This window comes from Scatophagus argus, chromosome 11 (genome assembly GCF_020382885.2).
Source record: "Scatophagus argus isolate fScaArg1 chromosome 11, fScaArg1.pri, whole genome shotgun sequence".
NCBI classification, from domain to species: domain Eukaryota; kingdom Metazoa; phylum Chordata; class Actinopteri; family Scatophagidae; genus Scatophagus; species Scatophagus argus.
In genome coordinates, this window is record NC_058503.1 from 3,191,013 (window position 1) to 3,207,946 (window position 16,934).

Below are 16,934 nucleotides of genomic sequence, written 5' to 3' on the forward strand. Positions count from 1 at the left end.
CATGTAAGAACACAGTTTCCCATAAAGACGAGAGCAGAGCACAGAGTTATGGTTAGAGCTTTTTAATAAGGTGCAGTAATTAACCAACATTAATGTTTCAACACATTAGAGTAAGCAGAGACGGTGCCTGCGTCTCATAGGCTGAGCAGCTTGTCAGCGTTGCTTACATCAAGCCAATGCCACATTTCCGCAACACACACATAAATATACATCATTAAACATCATAGAGAGCTGATAGAAACTGTCCTAGAAAAATGATGTAAAACAATAAAAGACGCATTCATTTTAGGCACCAGTTGGAGCTCAGAGTTGGCTGATGCACATAGATTCTCTCATCCAGAGTGTAATAGACATTTTGTTCACTGCTGTCTTGGCAGCTACATGAAACAGCTTGTGCAGCCATAACATGCAATGAAAACAGCCACTAGCTTCAAGGCTCATTCACTCTCATGTCCCATTCAGTCTGACACTTTGACAGGGATTAAATGGGTCGGCACAAGTCATGACTTCATCACCACCCTCCTTCTGATCTGTGGAGGAGCACAGCTGTCATGCAAATAATAATAAAGCGTTTCATTGATTCATGACTAAGTGTACGATAATGTAGGCAATAATAAAATAGCTTACAAATTAATTTAAAATCTCAAAATAAAAATAACAAATTACAAAGTTATTCATAAATTGAATTGGGCAATATAGAGAGTAATGATAAAACCAATTTGTCACAACTGAACTATGGACCACAACCCAAATGCACGACTCTCAAAGTTTCAAAATAAAGTTTTTATTATATTATTTTTATATAACTGAAAATCACCCTTCACAGAGGAAAAAACCTACACTAAAGTAAGAAACAAAAACTCACTAAACTGAAGCTGGGCTAAGAAAACAGAAAATCACTAGAGGAAAGCAGCAAAATAACAAGACCCGGAAATGGCATGGAGATGACGCTGGTTGTCTGACACAAGGGACAAAACAAACTGGCACAGGATAAAGGGAGACGAGGACTATATATACACACAAGGTAAGGGCACAGGTGGAAACAATCAGGGCGGAGACAAGTAATCCCTAAGGAGGGAAAACAGACAAAGGGAAAAGGCAAAGTTGACGACAATAGACACAGACAGGAAGTAGTGGCAAAATAAAACAGGAAATCACAAGACAACGCAGACACCTGACAAAAACTGATTAAATAAACTTAACATCGTTTCTTGGACATGACACAATTTACAAATGAAATACACAGACTTTAAGCACTGCACAGAGTCCTGCCATCTTCAGAAATATTCTGATGACTCTGCAGTGGTTGGGTGTATTACTGGGGGGGATGAGAGAGAGTACAGGACGGTAGTGGACAACTTTGTCACATGGAGCGGGAAAAACCACCTACAGCTCAATGTGACAAAGACCAAGGAACTGGTGGTGGACCTGAGGAGGACTAAGGCTCCAGTGACCCCTATCAACATCAAAGGGGCCAATGTGGAGGTGGTGGAGGAGTACAAATACTTAAGGATGTACTTGGACCACAAACTGGACTGATGCAAGAAGGTAGACACTGTTTACAGAAAGGGCCAGAGCCGCCTCTACTTTCTGAGGCGGCTGAGGTCCTTCAACATCTGCAGGACGATGCTGAGGATGTTCTATGAGTCGGTGGTGTCCAGTGCCATCACATATGCTGTTGTCTGCTGGGGCAGCTGCCTGAGGGTGAGGGACACTAACAGACTCAATAGAATCATCAAGAAGGCCAGCCATGTTGTGGGAGAGGAACTGGACTCTCTGACAGTGGTGTCTGAGAGGAGGATGTTGTCCAAAATAAGAACTATACTGGACTTTCCCTCTCACCCTCTCCACAATGTGCTGATCGGCTACAGGAGCTCGTTCAGCAACAGACTCATACTGCCACGATGCACCACAGAGCGACATCATTCCTACCTGTCGTCATCAAACTGTTAAACTCACACATACTTTTATATATACAATGTATATATATACACATGTGAATACTCATATTTTTAGATTTATAATTATCTTGTTTTTTATCCTATTTAATGTTTTCCACTTTCTTTCTTGGTCGGAGAAATTGCAAGTGCAATGTCTGTACAAAAAAGATTTTCCCCTCGGGGATAAATAAAGGAATCTAATCCATCAATAAATAGTTTCCCAAAACAAAGTAAAACAGTCAGGAAGTACGATGATCATTTAAAACTATAATGAATTTATCAGTGAGGAATTTAAAAAGCTATATGGGGAAAAAACATACATAACTGGATTTGCAAGCTATATCAAGAGCATAGATGTAATCAGGCATTTAAAAGGTCAGTGCCATTTCCATTTCTCCACTGTTTTACTTTTTAGCTATTAATTTGGCTTAGTCATTTAACTTCCTTTTTGCCCTTCTGTGCCTTGTGCTGGTTAAACAAGGTAAAACGATGCAAATTAGCCATAGGGTGTAGCTGTCTGAGCTATCTGACCACCCTGCTTTAACCAAACAGAGAGCTCCATGTATTTTTTAAAAATTATTATAATTTATGTTTTTTGTACAATTTGTTATTATCTCATACAATGCTATATCACTATTTCTGTGACTTTTGTGGTCCTCCATACTCTGCCTGCCTTCAACCGACCAAGTGTCTCTGAAGGGGATGGAAACTTAAGTGGATGACATTGAGATGAGATGATGTAGATGACATTTAAAGGTCAAATAACCCAGCAGAGAAATACTATACTATAGTACCCTTACTATACTAAGGATACATATGATACATAACAGATACAGATGTCACTGTTTAAACAGAGCATGGAAGAGAAGTAAAACTGGAACAAAAAATAATTTCATTGCCATGTAATATAATTTTGTTTAATTTAGTGAGGCATAATGAATAACACTTCATTTGTAAAGGTGACAACCAGAGATTGCAGTAATTGTAAAGCCATACATGCATCTCCTGCATGACAGGGAAATTAATTTGTCGGTTTCTTGTCTATTTTTCTTCAGATCAAACTGTAACAGCAAATAAAGATAAGGAGCCACACAGCAATGGAACCCAGAAGGACTTGGCTGTAATTGCAGGTCTGTATCTCTCTCTCTCTTCTGTTTTTTTTCCTTTGATTAGTTGAAAATTAGTCCCAGCTGTTTCTTATTTGCCATTGCCTCAATTTGCCTACATCTTCATTCCTTTTTTTTTTCTTGTCTCTGGGTAACTCAGTCCTACCTCTAGTTTATCCTCATTACTGCCACTTACAAAGTTTTGTTTAGAATTACATTGATGATGATAACGTTAAAGGATTTCTCTGTGCTTGGAAAACAGAGACACTTTGCTGTATTTAAAGGAATTGATTACATTTTTGGAAATACTTTAGATCTAATCCCAGACGTAACAGTAAAGCTCCTGCTGCTGGTTACATAATGTGTATGCCATAAGCACATTTGCATCACTTCAAATGATTAAATGATTAATGAATAAAAAAGTTTATACCTTGGAAACAGAGTATCAATTTAAGGATGATAAACTATTAACAAAGAGGACCTTGTGAATTTCAAATAACTAGTCACATTAAGTGTTTACACATGTATGGGATGAGACATTACAATTTCTGAACTCGTGACTTGTGTCCAAAGGAATGCAAAGTTGTGCCAACCACAAATGGGAAATGGATTTGCAGGAACACACAAAAGACAGAAGAAAAATAGTGAAGAGTATTTTCAGTAGGAAATTAAGTTCCAGCCCCTGACCCAAAATACGCATCGACATGGTGAGCTTAAAATAGGAATCCTCTGAAAACAAAGACTCATCAGTCAACCAAGTCAGCCCAAGATGCACAGCCAAGGCTACATTATCAAAGCTAACAGGCCAAGGTAACAGATTCCAGACAATAAAACCAATGTTAGGTTACCATTTCCATACTACTATTGTTCTCGTTCCTAACATATTAAACAGAATTTCTGTTTAGCCATCATGAGGAATGCCAGCTTCAAGCCAAGTGAATAGTGCAACCTACCACCAAGACCAGACAGAGGGCAGAGATTTATTTAATTAATTTTTATTTATTTATTTAGCTTTATTTATAAAGCACTTTAAAAACAACATCGTTGGCCAAAGTGCTGTACACACAAAAAAAACATTTAAAAAACATGACAGAAATAAAAACGCAATAAAAGAGATAGAAGAAGATAAAAACAATAAAAACAGTGAAACAATAAAAAACAAAGAAAACAAAAAGCCAACATCTCACACTGAGTTAAAAGCTAAAGAGAAGAAATGCGTTTTAAGAGAGGATTTAAAAACTAGAAGTGAGTCTGCCTGCCTAATCTTCAGAGGCAGCTCATTCCAGAGCTTTGGGGCAGCAACTGAAAAAGCTTGGTCACCTCTCATTTTCCTCTTTGTCTTAGGGACAAGCAGTAATTACTGGTCTGCCGACCTGAGAGCACGTGAGCCATGAATACATTTAAAAACAAATAAAAGAATTTTAAAATCAATCTGAAAATGGACAGGGAGCCAGTGAATGGAAGCTAAAATCGGAGTGATGTGCTCTTGTTGTTTGGCCCTAATTAAAACCCAAGCAGCAGCATTTTGCACCAGCTGCAGACGGGACAGCGACGTCTGGCTCAGCCCAACATAAAATGCATTGCAGTAATCTAAACGAGTCGTGATAAAGGCATGGATTAAAATCTCAAGATGATGTCCGGAGAGCAATGGCTTGACCTTGGATAGCTGTCTCAACTGATAAAAACTGGACTTGACCACAGATTTAATCTGAGCGTCAAATTTCAGGTCACTGTCCAGTTTTACTCTGAGGTTTGTAGCTGTGTGTCTTAGATATTGTGTTAATGGACCAAGAGCTACACAGGCTCTGGAGGCATCACAAGGGCCAAACATCATGACCTCAAATTTTTTGACATCCATGCCTTCAATTCTGCATTGCAATCAAAGGGTTGGTTTGCAGAGAACCCATTTTCCTGTCTCAGTGACAGGTAAATTTGACTGTCATCAGCATAAGAATGAAAGGCAACACCATGCTTTCGAAAAATTGTTCCTAGTGGAAGCAGGTACAGGGAGAAGAGAAGAGGACCGAGTATAGAGCCTTGAGGGACACCAGAGTCAGTGGCAACAAAATGGACACAGAAACTTCTCCCTGCGAGGTAGGACCTAAACCACTGTAGGGCCCCATCCTGAATGCTCACCCAGTTCTCCAGGCGAAACAAGAGGATCTGATGGTCCACTGTGTCGAAGGCTGCTGTTAGTTCCAACAGAACCAACACAGTGACCAGAGTCTGTGGCTAAAAGAATGTCATTAAAAACCCTCAACAGTGCCAACTCAGTACTATGACAGGCTTTAAACCCAGACTGGAAGATCTCAAGTGTATGGTGCCCATCTAAGTATGAATTCAGCTGACAATAAACAATTTTCTCCAAAGCCTTCGACAGGAGGGGGAGTTTAGAAATTGGCCTAAAATTAGATAGAACAGAAGGGTCTAACCCATGCTTTTATGTTACAAGTTATGTTACAAGTTATGTTACAAGTTTAGCCACAGAATGTTTAAGATTGAGAACTCAAAGTACTAATACTTATGCATGTGCTGGACACATTCAATACTGATATCAGAGAGCCACAACAGAACCCAATCGAGCTCCCCAGCGCTAATTAATTTCACCTACTAACCAGTTTTCTCTGGTTTTCAGACTGAAAACCAGGGAAGTGGCTACCCTCTGGGAAACAGGGGAATGCTCTTAAGACATAGTCGTTATCCATGTTCTCCACAACACTAAAGCGAAAATAATAAAGTGGTTGGTTTTTGTTGGGAGCAACCACAGACTACAAAGACATTGCAAGGCTCACAGTCTCATAGTCACCAGTGTTTACCTTAAATTCTTAACAAACTGTTTTACACACTTAACAAATTGTAGACTATGCTGCTTCCTTCAAACATCAGTCAAATCAAAAGTAGCCAAAGTAACCTGTGTTAACAACAGAACAAAAACACCTTGTGTGATGCTGGGAAGGCTGAGCATGGCACAAAATGACTCCTCTCATTCTTCATCCACAAGGAGGACCACTGCCACAGCTATTACAAACAGAACTGACTTATTTAATTATCAAAAATGGAATTAGGATGAGCAAAATAACAAAGAAAACAAGCTTCAATGATGCAAAAATCACACAGTGACATTCAAATACAAATTATGAATCAGAGTCATAGCAGTTCTGTCCAAAGGTTAACAAAATCCACCTTCCAATAACTCTAAGGCTAATTAGCCTGTATCTTGCTTAATTACAATAACTGAAGTGTAAAAACAACAATTTTCCATTTTATGGGGGGTTAAAGTACATGCAGGACTGTTTCTTGGCCAAAACCAGTTACTGGCCCCACATAATTACCATGGAGACAGTAGAGTGGTATCAGTCCTCTAATCTGACTCGCGACAAGAAAGGGATTTTAATCACTTCTGGGTTTGCTGTAATTATCTTCAATGGAATACATGAATACTAATAAAACTGTGATGTTGGCCAACACAAAACAACCAAGGACACTGCAATTACATTGTAAGCATAAAAAAATAAACCATAATTTAAATACATAAACAGAATGTCAATACATCAACGACCAATTACACTTCTCTGCTGTTGTCAAAGTAATTATACTTGACATGGATTTCATGACCTCTAATGGCTAATAATAAATTCTGTAGGCTTTATTAGTACTTAACTTTGTACTGAAGCACATTTTTTATATGTTTATAAGTAAGAATTCTTACACGGTGTTATGACCCTTGGTCTTAAGTTGTATTCTGCGTTCTGTAAGCTGTTGGCATTGACCATTCTTGGAAGCTGGGAAAAGGGGTCCATTTTATGTTGCACACAGGTTTCCCCTAGAGCAGACGTAACAACAATTAAACTCTGTGACAACCAAGTCAAAGCAAATATGGACCTTACTGTGTTCACTTTTGATCAGGATCAGAGGTCAACACAAAAGAGGTTTGATGGGGACAGTCCTGGTGGACAGCTCTGTTCTCTTGTACCTACTAATGCATCTTCCCTGCTGTGTTTTTAGGTGTGGTCACAGCGGTGGTCTTCATCTCTGTGTGTGCTCTTGCTGCGATAAGCCGCCTCCTCTACCAGCAGCGGCGGGCCCAGAGGAGCAGCAGCATCAAAGAGGAGAACAGACACAGCATGTACACAGACTACAGGACAGAGCTGCACCTCCACAATTCAGTCAGGGACAACATGAAGGAATACTACATCTGACTGCAATGTGCGCTCTGTGGACCTAAGACACAAACTTACCTCTCTCTTATAAAGGACTAACAGGCGGACGTGCTGCTGCAGGATTTCTTACCACAAAACATCTCTGTGCCCTGGAAGTCTCTCAGGAACACTGCAAAAGCCTGTAGCCTGTAGTCCACTCTTGTAATGCTCCAGTCCAAGCGAGTGGCTGAATCTTTACAGCTGTTAGTGTATTTGATGTTGGTGAAACTTTCGGAATCAAACTGCTGTGGTTTCTGTCGTTGCAAATTGTGTAAAGCAAAAGCCGAATGTTCTGCAGTGGTGGACAAAGGGACACCATGAGTGCAGTGAGCGAAAGCTGCTGTCCATCCTTAAAGCGCACATTTTGTTTGGAACCCTCAAATGCTGAATATTTCCACATTTCAGTGGGACTCACTAAATTGTACTCGCAAGTCAGGAAATGTGGGCCAGGCCTGTAAGATATGCGTGCGTTCGCTGCTGTCTTTGTTTTGTCAGTGGTCGTGAATGTTGTAGAGGAAGAAAATGGGACAATACTGCCTATAATGTATGAGTGCCTAATTTGCATACAAGTTTTTATTTCAACATTTTAGAATTTATTCATGTGATTTGCACACAAGCATTCACATTTACATAGAGACGAGCTTCTTGTCATTTAGGTCTGTAACCCACACTACGTAACAAAAAAGGAAATTTGAATCTCACAGTCATGCACAACATCTGCCAGTTGACCATTAGTATTGGGTGACTCTGGCTAATGTTCCCTCCACTGCATTGTCTGAAGAAGCATGGGAATTGATAAAAGTCCATTAAATAAAGAAAGTTGTGATCTTTTCTTACCTGGAGACATTAGGAAAGCATTGTACGTCACATATATTTAGCTTTAGGCATGATGGCTTATGAAATGGATGGAAATGAAATGGATGGATTTTCTATATTCATTTAACTGTGCAGATTTTATGTGTGTATTAATTTTTATTTACAGAAAAATCCATAAACGTGTGTTTATCATATCATACGAGTAGCAGAAATAAATTAATGGGTGGAAGACAAATCAGTCATCTATGCCAACCCATACAGTGAGTGGTGTAACCATCAACCAAACTGCAGAAGAAAGTCTTGCCAGACTTTGCAGGCAGCCATTAATAGTAGCTACAGGCTAAAAACCACTGCATGTACTGATACTAGTATATACAAATCTGGCCAACCATGAAACTCCAAGCAGTATATTTGGTGTTCTTTGGCATATGGACAGCAGTTTGGTGTGTACAGGAAGTGAAACTGGAGCACGAGTCACATTTGCAGTAGTATGAAACAATCACAGCAGTAAGTTTATTGGAGCTTGTACGGCTACAATAAGCTCTGGGGTTAAATGTGTCAGTCACAACCTACTCTACTACACTTTGTCACATTACTTGAGTGAGTTTGTACCTCTGTTTAAAATCGTAACACTTCTGTCTCGATTGCTATCTCAGTGATATGCAAGAGTAAATTAGGCAGGAGATGGCAAGCCTTTTGTCAGTGTCGGCCTGAGATTGTAAGACTGTGATATTTCTTGGAAGTATTACATAGAGTGTAGGCCTGATGAGTACCAGAATCAAAAAGTACTGCACGTTTCCATTATTTTGCAGCGCTATTCAGCAGTGCTTAGAGCTTTCTGCAACCAAGAAAAAGACCACTATGTTAGCTTGTTTATTTATTTATCATCTGGATTCCAGGGATAAGTGGTATCTTCTATGTATTTTAATCAGAATAGTTTTTATATACATCTTAGACTGGTTGATCCGAAGAAAGATTCCATATACATACAAACAATACAAATAGTGTAAAGCCAACCTAGTGGTCCTGTGAGTCTGCATACACATTAAAACTTTGCTTTTTTTAGATTCTGACCATTAGTGGGGCAAAACATATTAAGTTTGACCTGAGGATGGTGCCAGAGGAAAAGCAAGGTTACCTAAATTTCAAAATCAGCTTGTCAGGCTCAGCTGTACATTGCCAGATTTTTTATCCATTGGCCTCAACAGGGTAGATGTCTTTGTCAGTTGCACTTGAAGCTTAACATATTAAATACAATGCATAAGCTCAAAGAAAAGCCAAATCTGAGGCTGACAGCCTGAAACATGGTAATTGTTTTTTCTATTTGTTGCACAAGTCGGAATTCATCCTCTTGCAATCATAAATGTCTGTACAAATCAAATTGATGAAATCAAACAATTGTGAAGATATTTCACCCTGATAGCAACTGTTGGACCACCTGACTGATGGATGGACAGATGAAAGAAAGAGTGACATACAATATCGCCCTTCCTGGAGCCCAACTGCTACCATGACTGAAGATTATGACCGAAAGTGAGAGTGGCATGGTCAAAAGATAGGGTCTTGATCCACTGGACCCCGTCTGTGCATGTCCTTGTTATGTCTCAAGATGTGATATCTAGTATCAGTGAATGAATACATACCTCTCAGAGTGTTTTGGTTTTATTGCAATGGGTAATATCATGTGGTTACTTCTTCTTAATGATTTGTATAGCTGCAGTTTTACTAAGGATCTATTGTATAGATGTATAATTTAATAATAAAAGTGAATATATTGTTAACCCTCTGTTGTAAAATGGCTTGACTTCAGCTACGTTAAACAGGGTCTTTTGTTGTCCTTAAGATGTTTAAAAACTCTGTAATGAGCTTCATGTCTTTTTTTTTCCTGTGGCAGCCCAGCAGTAATTTCAATCAGTGGTCCAACAGTATTTATTATTTCCATAGGTGGGAAACCAGTGAGGAATTACGTGAATTTGGGGAAGTGGGAATGTTGTATACTGCTCAGAAAACACTTGTTTGGAACATTCCACAGGTAAACAGGTTCATTGGTAACAGGTAGTATCATGATTGGGACATCCTTGAAAGGTTCAGTCATTCACAAGCAAGAATGGGCCAAGGTTCACTACTTTGTCTGACACGATTGTATAAAGGATATTATTACATGGGCTCAGGAACACTTCATAAAACTGTCGGTAAACACAGTATGTTTGCAAATGATTGCATTCTGTTTTAACGTTTTACACAGCATTTCAACTTTTTTGGAATAAGGGTCATAGTAGTGGTTTAAACATTTGTGGATTCTAATTGCCACCAGGGAGCTTCTCACTTGATATATTGCCTATATTTCAAATATATATATATGTTGACTGCAAAAGTTTTAGGCAGGTGTGGAAAAAATGTTGTAAACTAACAATGTTGTCAAAAATATAAATAACAATTGTTTATTTTTATCAATTTACAAAATGCAAAGTGAGTGAACAAAAGAAAAATCTAAATTAAATATTCAATATAAATTCAATATTTGGTGTTACTAACCTTTGCTTTTAAACCAGCATCAAATCTTGTACACTTGCACAACATCCGGGATTTTGTGTGATTATAATCAGGTGTATGATCAACCAGTTATACTAAGAGGTGCCAATGCTCATCAATTTCACTTGTAGGGTGAAAGGCTGTCATTGACTGAAACAGAAACAGCTGTGTGGGAGGCTTAAAACTGGGTGAGAAACAGCCAAACTCTACTACCAAGGTGAGGTTGTGGAAGACAGTTTCATGTCAAAGGTCATACACCACGGCAAGACTGACCACAGCAACAAGACAAAAGGTAGTTATACTGCACCAGCAAGGTCTCTGCCACACAAAGGTTTCAAAGCAGACTGGGGTTTCAAGATGTGCCGTTTAACCTCTTTTGAAGAAGCACAAAGAATATGGCAATGTTAAGGATCATAGACACAGTGGTCAGCCGAGGAAACTAATGCAGCAGATGGAGAACACATCAAGCTTGTTTCCCTTCAAAATCAGAAGATGTCCAGCAGTTCCATCAGCTCAGAACTGACAGAAACCAGTGGGATCCAGGTACATCCATCTACTGTCCGGAGAAGTCTGGTCAGAAGTGGTCTTCATGGAAGAGTCAGCCAAAAAGCCATACCTCTGACATGGAAACAAGAGACTCAACTATGCATGAAAACAGGAACTGGGGTGCAGAAAAATGGCAGCAGGTGCTCTGGACTGATGAGTCAAAATTTGAAATATTTGGCTGTAGCAGAAGGCAGTTTGTCTGCCGAAGGGCTGGAGAGCAGTACAATAATGACTGTTAGTCTGATTTGGTCACGATTAATGGTGTCTTCAATGCTAAAAACTACAGACAGATACTTACCCACCATGAAATACCATCAGGGAGGCGTATGATTGTTAACAAATTATTCTGCAGTAGGACAACAACCCCAAACATACAGCTACTGTGAGGCATGGTGGTGGTAGCATCATGATGTGGGGATGTTTTGCGACAGCAGGAACTGGGAGACCAGTAAGGGTCGGGAGAAAGATGACTGCAGCAATGTACAGAGACATCTGACAACCTGCTCCAGAGTGCACTGGACCTCAGACTGGGACGAAGGTTTATCTTCCAACAGGACAACGACCCTAAGCATACAGCCAACATCACAAAGGAGTGGCTTCAGGACAACTCTGTGAATGTCCTTGAGTGGCCCAGCCAGAACCCAGACTTGAACCCTGTGGAGCATCTTTGGAGAGATCTGAAAATGGCTTTGCACCAACGCTCCCCATCCAACCTGATGGAGCTTGAGAGGTTCTGCATTGAAGAGTGGGAGAAACTGCCCAAAAACAAGTGTGCCAAGCTTATAGGATCATCCTCAGAAAGACTTGAAGCTGTAATTGCTCCCGAAGGGGCTTCAACAAAGTATTGATCACGGGGTGTGAATACTTAAGTACATGTTATATTTTTGTTTTTTGTTTTGAACAAATTAGCAAAAAAATTCAAACAAACTTATTTCACTTTGTCAGTATGGGGTATTTTGTGTAGAATTCTGAGGGAAAAAAATGAATTTAATCCATTTTGGAATGAGACTGTAACATAACAAAATATGCATAAAGCGAAGCGGCGTGGATACTTTCCAGATAAACTGTATGTGCTAGCTCAAGCCTCTTTTTTATGTCCTGTACGTTTCTTAGTGCCTGTGTTTTTTTGCACAAACATAAGCAAATAAAATGCCACACATCTTTCTTTTTTTCAATGTTGTTCTACTTTGTCACTGGTTTTATGTCATATTTCTGCTTTTTAAGGTTTGAGAGCAGGTTATGTTTGGATTGGATGCACATGTTTTCCTGTACATAGTCTTTTGACAGAGGGAAAATTGCTTCTTATTACTTTGAATTACTGTATGTTGGATCGACTGTGTTCTGTAACGCTTTAGATTATGGCCTGCAATGAACAATGCAGATGTTCCCAATGCACAGGGTAACATTCCTGTTCATGACGGTTACACTGTAACAGGACATAAAATCAGTCAGTTGCCTCATCATAAGAAAGCTTTTCTACTTACTGGACTCTTACTGGATGCTGTAACAACAGCATCAACCCACATGGATCACCTCAGACCTGACGTTCCCTGTAAGTACAATATTGTCCCTGCACTCAATTTTACATATAGGTTGCAGGCCCACAGTATGTTCCTAACAATACACTTTCGCTGGACACAAATGTGTCCCATAGATATTTGGGAGCTAGTTAGCTTTTCCTCATTTTGTTATCATCTTTACCCACACTGGAGTTGTTAGAGGTGATAACAACAAGTGTACAGAGCCAATAATTACACACACAAAAACAAAAATCAATTTATTCTTTTATTTTTATATTTTACTTTAAAATTCTGGATTTATTTCAGTTCCACCTATCGTCTTGTATCGCTATGTGAGTTTGCGTCAGCAGTGCAGAAGTGACTGCTAAAAGGTCCATTTAGCACAAGAACTGGATTCTGTCTCTGTATGTCATGATGTTGCACTGTCTAGTTAATGTGATATGCATTTGTTGCAACACTGTTGGTAAATACTCATTTCAGTAATTAGCCTGTTTGGATATTAGCCCCTCTGAGTGTTAAACTAACTGCTGGTCTAGATAACAGCTGGTCTAGCTAAGGAGAGACATGAAGTGAAGATAGCATTACTTGAGTTGACAGCTGTAGCATGTACCAATAAACAGGGTATAATCATTTTTTGATCTGAAGAAAAAAAAAACCAGAAGATTGGAAAAAAAGGTTTGTAGGACTTGTTACCCCATCTTTCCCCAAGCTTCTGGCTTCGTTACTCAGTTACGGTCCTACACTGTAATAAAATAATAGCGACAGTATTAATTGTTTTCTCCTATCTTTACATCTCGTAGTCCTCTATCTACATAAATGTGTCAGTATGCACTGTGGTGGTACAAAGTTCAAAATATTACCCATAAACTTGCCTCTAATGAAGGGCACTTAAGTTGTCAGCTTAAATCATCAGTGCAAACCAACTAATCTAATGGCCTTCTTCAAAGCAGCTCTCGTAATTATTATTTTACATGTATCACCAGCTGACACAGGATGTTAGGGCGTAACATGCAGGATGACTTCCTAAACTACTGGATTTACAGTTCATGACAAAACTAAGAGGATCAGTGGTGAACTGTGGCTGTCTGAGAGACATGGGTGAAAAAAGTAAAAAGGGTGCTCTAGAGGCTCTCATGCTACACACCAAAGGACTGCATGTATGGAACAGCGGTTGCCATTGTTGGTGGGTGTGTACCCTGATTACAAGTGTAACTATTCCACACCCCCTGAGACATTTAATTCACATTTTAGGCCCAATTCCTTCAAAATAGAAAAAAAAAAATTGAACTCAGATCACTTATAACGGTCTTAATTGTTACTATTACTTATTTATTTGCTTACAGCCATTCACCTCTTATTCTGATTGCTCTTAACAGTATGACGTTGATAAAGCTATGTGAAAAATAATGTTACAGTCATTAGTACTGTCAAGGGCATTGGTTGATTTTTTTTTTAACATATAAAGATGTCTGCATGTGTTACCCAAGAACAATAAACCAGATCCATCTACATTTTTTTTCCTGATGACAATGAATTATTTTCCACCACATAAGTTCATGTAACATCTAGTAGCCCGTTAAGGCTGTAGTGCTGTGTGTGTGTGTGTGTGTGTGTGTGTGTGTGTGTTCTGTCTCTTTGGTCTCTGTTCACCAATAGTGAGAGCAGGGTGATGTACCTGAGGTCACTTTCTAATGAAGGCCTGGACTCTAAAAGCCTGAGGAGAGCCACTAACAGTGCCAGTGGGCCAGATGGCACCAGACATGAGCTCTTGTGTGTACCTTTTTTAGTAGGTAGTATTCCTCATGCTGAGATATTTGTTATTAAATATGTTATTAAAATGGCTTTGAATTAACTGCGCTCTGTTGATGTTCTGTTGCAGATATATCGGTGTTCTCCTTTTGAAGAAGTTTGCTTTTTGTTAGTTTTTTCTCTCTTTTTTCTCTTGTTGGGCAGTTTAATTTTGATACAAATAAAATGCTTCATCTTCATTCACATCTGTGTTCCTCCTTATCTGTCCTGGTTTAAAATCATCTCGTCCCCTGGACTTTCAGGGATGTAATATTGTCAGCTAACTAATGTCTCTTTTGTGCACTTGTAATATGTCTAGCACACATTTGTTTCATCTAGTAATTTTCACTCGGCTTTTGTCCGCTTGTGTACCTCATAATGTTATATTGTTCCAAGGCCCCAGAAAGTGAACATGGAGATCGTCAGGGATTCTTTTTGGAGAGACAGACGTTAAGGTTGACATCACAATCCTACAATTACACTCCTACACTTGGCTATTATCGCTCCTCCAACCCCTCTCACTCTTTCTCTCCAGTTATATCAGTGCATCTAGATGTGGTTACAGGTTATATAGGCTACTTAGGTGAATGGTAATGATGGATGTTTCAAGATGGCTGAGGAGCAAAGAAAATAGGTTATTACTGCTCAGTGTGAGTTTTTATTGGCATTGGAGCAGACGCTGCTGTGTCTGTGATGTCAGTACATTCTCATCTGTACTCACGCTGCTTCCTGTGCTTTGTGTTTGTTGGCCATGTTGGCAGGCTCTCTTCATCTGTGGCTTTATTATCTGTGAGGCTTTTTTTTTCCTGAGAATTTGGAATGTTTGGATTAAGCAAACAACATTTACCTTCTTTCCAAAAAAGTGGCAGAAGTGTAGAAGTGTCATTTTCAATCATTTAAAGTGGGAGATTACTGAGCTACAATAAATGATTTAGTGGAGGTTGGAAATAATCCTCCCAAAGTCTTTGAATATATGCTCTGTGTCAAATTGCATAAAATTGCATCATAATTTTCTGGGGAAGGACCTCCATTCCGCCCACTCTAATTGTTCCCCCCTAGAATTTTGGCTTGCATGATGCTGCTGGCACTCATAACTTCCTTTTTTAAGGGTAATGTAAGGGGAGACTTTGAAATGCATTCACATCATTGTTTTCAGATTTTTAAGCTGAAACAATTAAACAAAGGTTTACAGGGAAATGTGTGCTCCTTGGATTAAGCGTGCCACACTGTCTAAGGCGACAAAACTTTCACACGTATTACATCAAATATTATGGAAACATTCCCGCCACATTATCAATTATTCATGCTGCAAACCTATGCACATCACAGAAATCTTTCAGTATTTATTGATCTGAGGTCAAGGCTCCGCTGCTCTTTGCCCTCCAGATAAGTTGAGTCTTCAAGTCTGAGTCTGGGAAGTTGCAAGTCCTCACAACTCAAGTCCAAGTCTCTGCATGGATACAGTGAATACATAGCAGCCCTGTGCCCTGCAAACTGCGTCTGTATGCAACTATTATGCATAGTTTAGTAGGGGCAATAGCAATTATATTCAATGTGGTAACATGTGGCAGGGTTTGAAAGCTGAGGTGAGGTGTGGGTCACTCAGTGTGCAGCAGCACCTTAACATCCAACCACAAAGGTGTGTTCACTGACAGCATTATCATTTAACCAGGACCCTCATCTGACCCTGACCTTGACCAAGAGGTTTAATTATTCTATCCATACTAACTATGTGCAACACCCAGCTGACACTTGGTTAGACCTGTCCCTGGTTACTGTTGCTACACCTCTCATCTATGCAGCCTACAGTGACGACAGGATGATGGCATCTTTGCAAATTTGTAGTACTTTTTGAGATGATAGCTGTGTTTTCTTCAACATATTTTGATGCACATCTTGAAGTATCTTCATTTGAAAAGATAAATGAAACTAGCACCGTTTGAAAAAACATAGCAAACTTTAAATTCACATGACTGATCAGCTGTTTCTGCTCCAAGAGAAGAAGAAGCTTTGCCTTCTGTTGGCATTCTCATTCCCAGATTAAATCCCCCTGTCCTTTGTAAATGGCAATGGTGTGGTTGCGACTTCTTCTTCTTTTAGGTTTATTGGCATTTGGCAAAAAATAGTTTTGTGTGTAGTTCTTAACTTCTACTACTTCTGCTATTTTTCAGAGCCATGCGTAGCGTAGCTGATACAGCCATCTTCTGACAAAAGTACACCTTGCAATATCAACTTTATCTGCTGGAAAACCTGCTCATGGACTGTGTTTAATTCACATTTTATATATTTTTCTCTTTTTTTGTGACTTTGTGCCAAATTAATTTGACAGTTAATATGGCTTTGATTTGCTGAAGGCATCAAAAAGCTTTTCATTTGTCTGTCAGATCAAGAGAGTGTGAGCCGTAGCTGGGAAGCTGAAACATTCGTGTTTTATATGTTTTTCTTTGACATGCATGAAAATAAGAACATTGTCTCTACAATGTGACG

At 39.3% G+C, this 16,934-nt stretch overlaps 1 protein-coding gene across 1 annotated transcript in view; it reads left to right on the plus strand.

Moving 5' to 3' along the window:
• LOC124067349 (contactin-associated protein-like 5) overlaps positions 1-9,848 on the plus strand; it is a 79,943-nt gene extending 70,095 nt beyond the window's left edge. The window contains exons 23-24 of the mRNA XM_046404643.1: positions 2,996-3,070; positions 7,052-9,848. Coding sequence (XP_046260599.1) covers positions 2,996-3,070; positions 7,052-7,245 — 269 coding nt within the window. The 3' untranslated portion in view covers positions 7,246-9,848. The remainder of the gene's footprint in view (positions 1-2,995; positions 3,071-7,051) is intronic.
• The last annotated feature ends 7,086 nt before the right edge of the window (positions 9,849-16,934 follow it).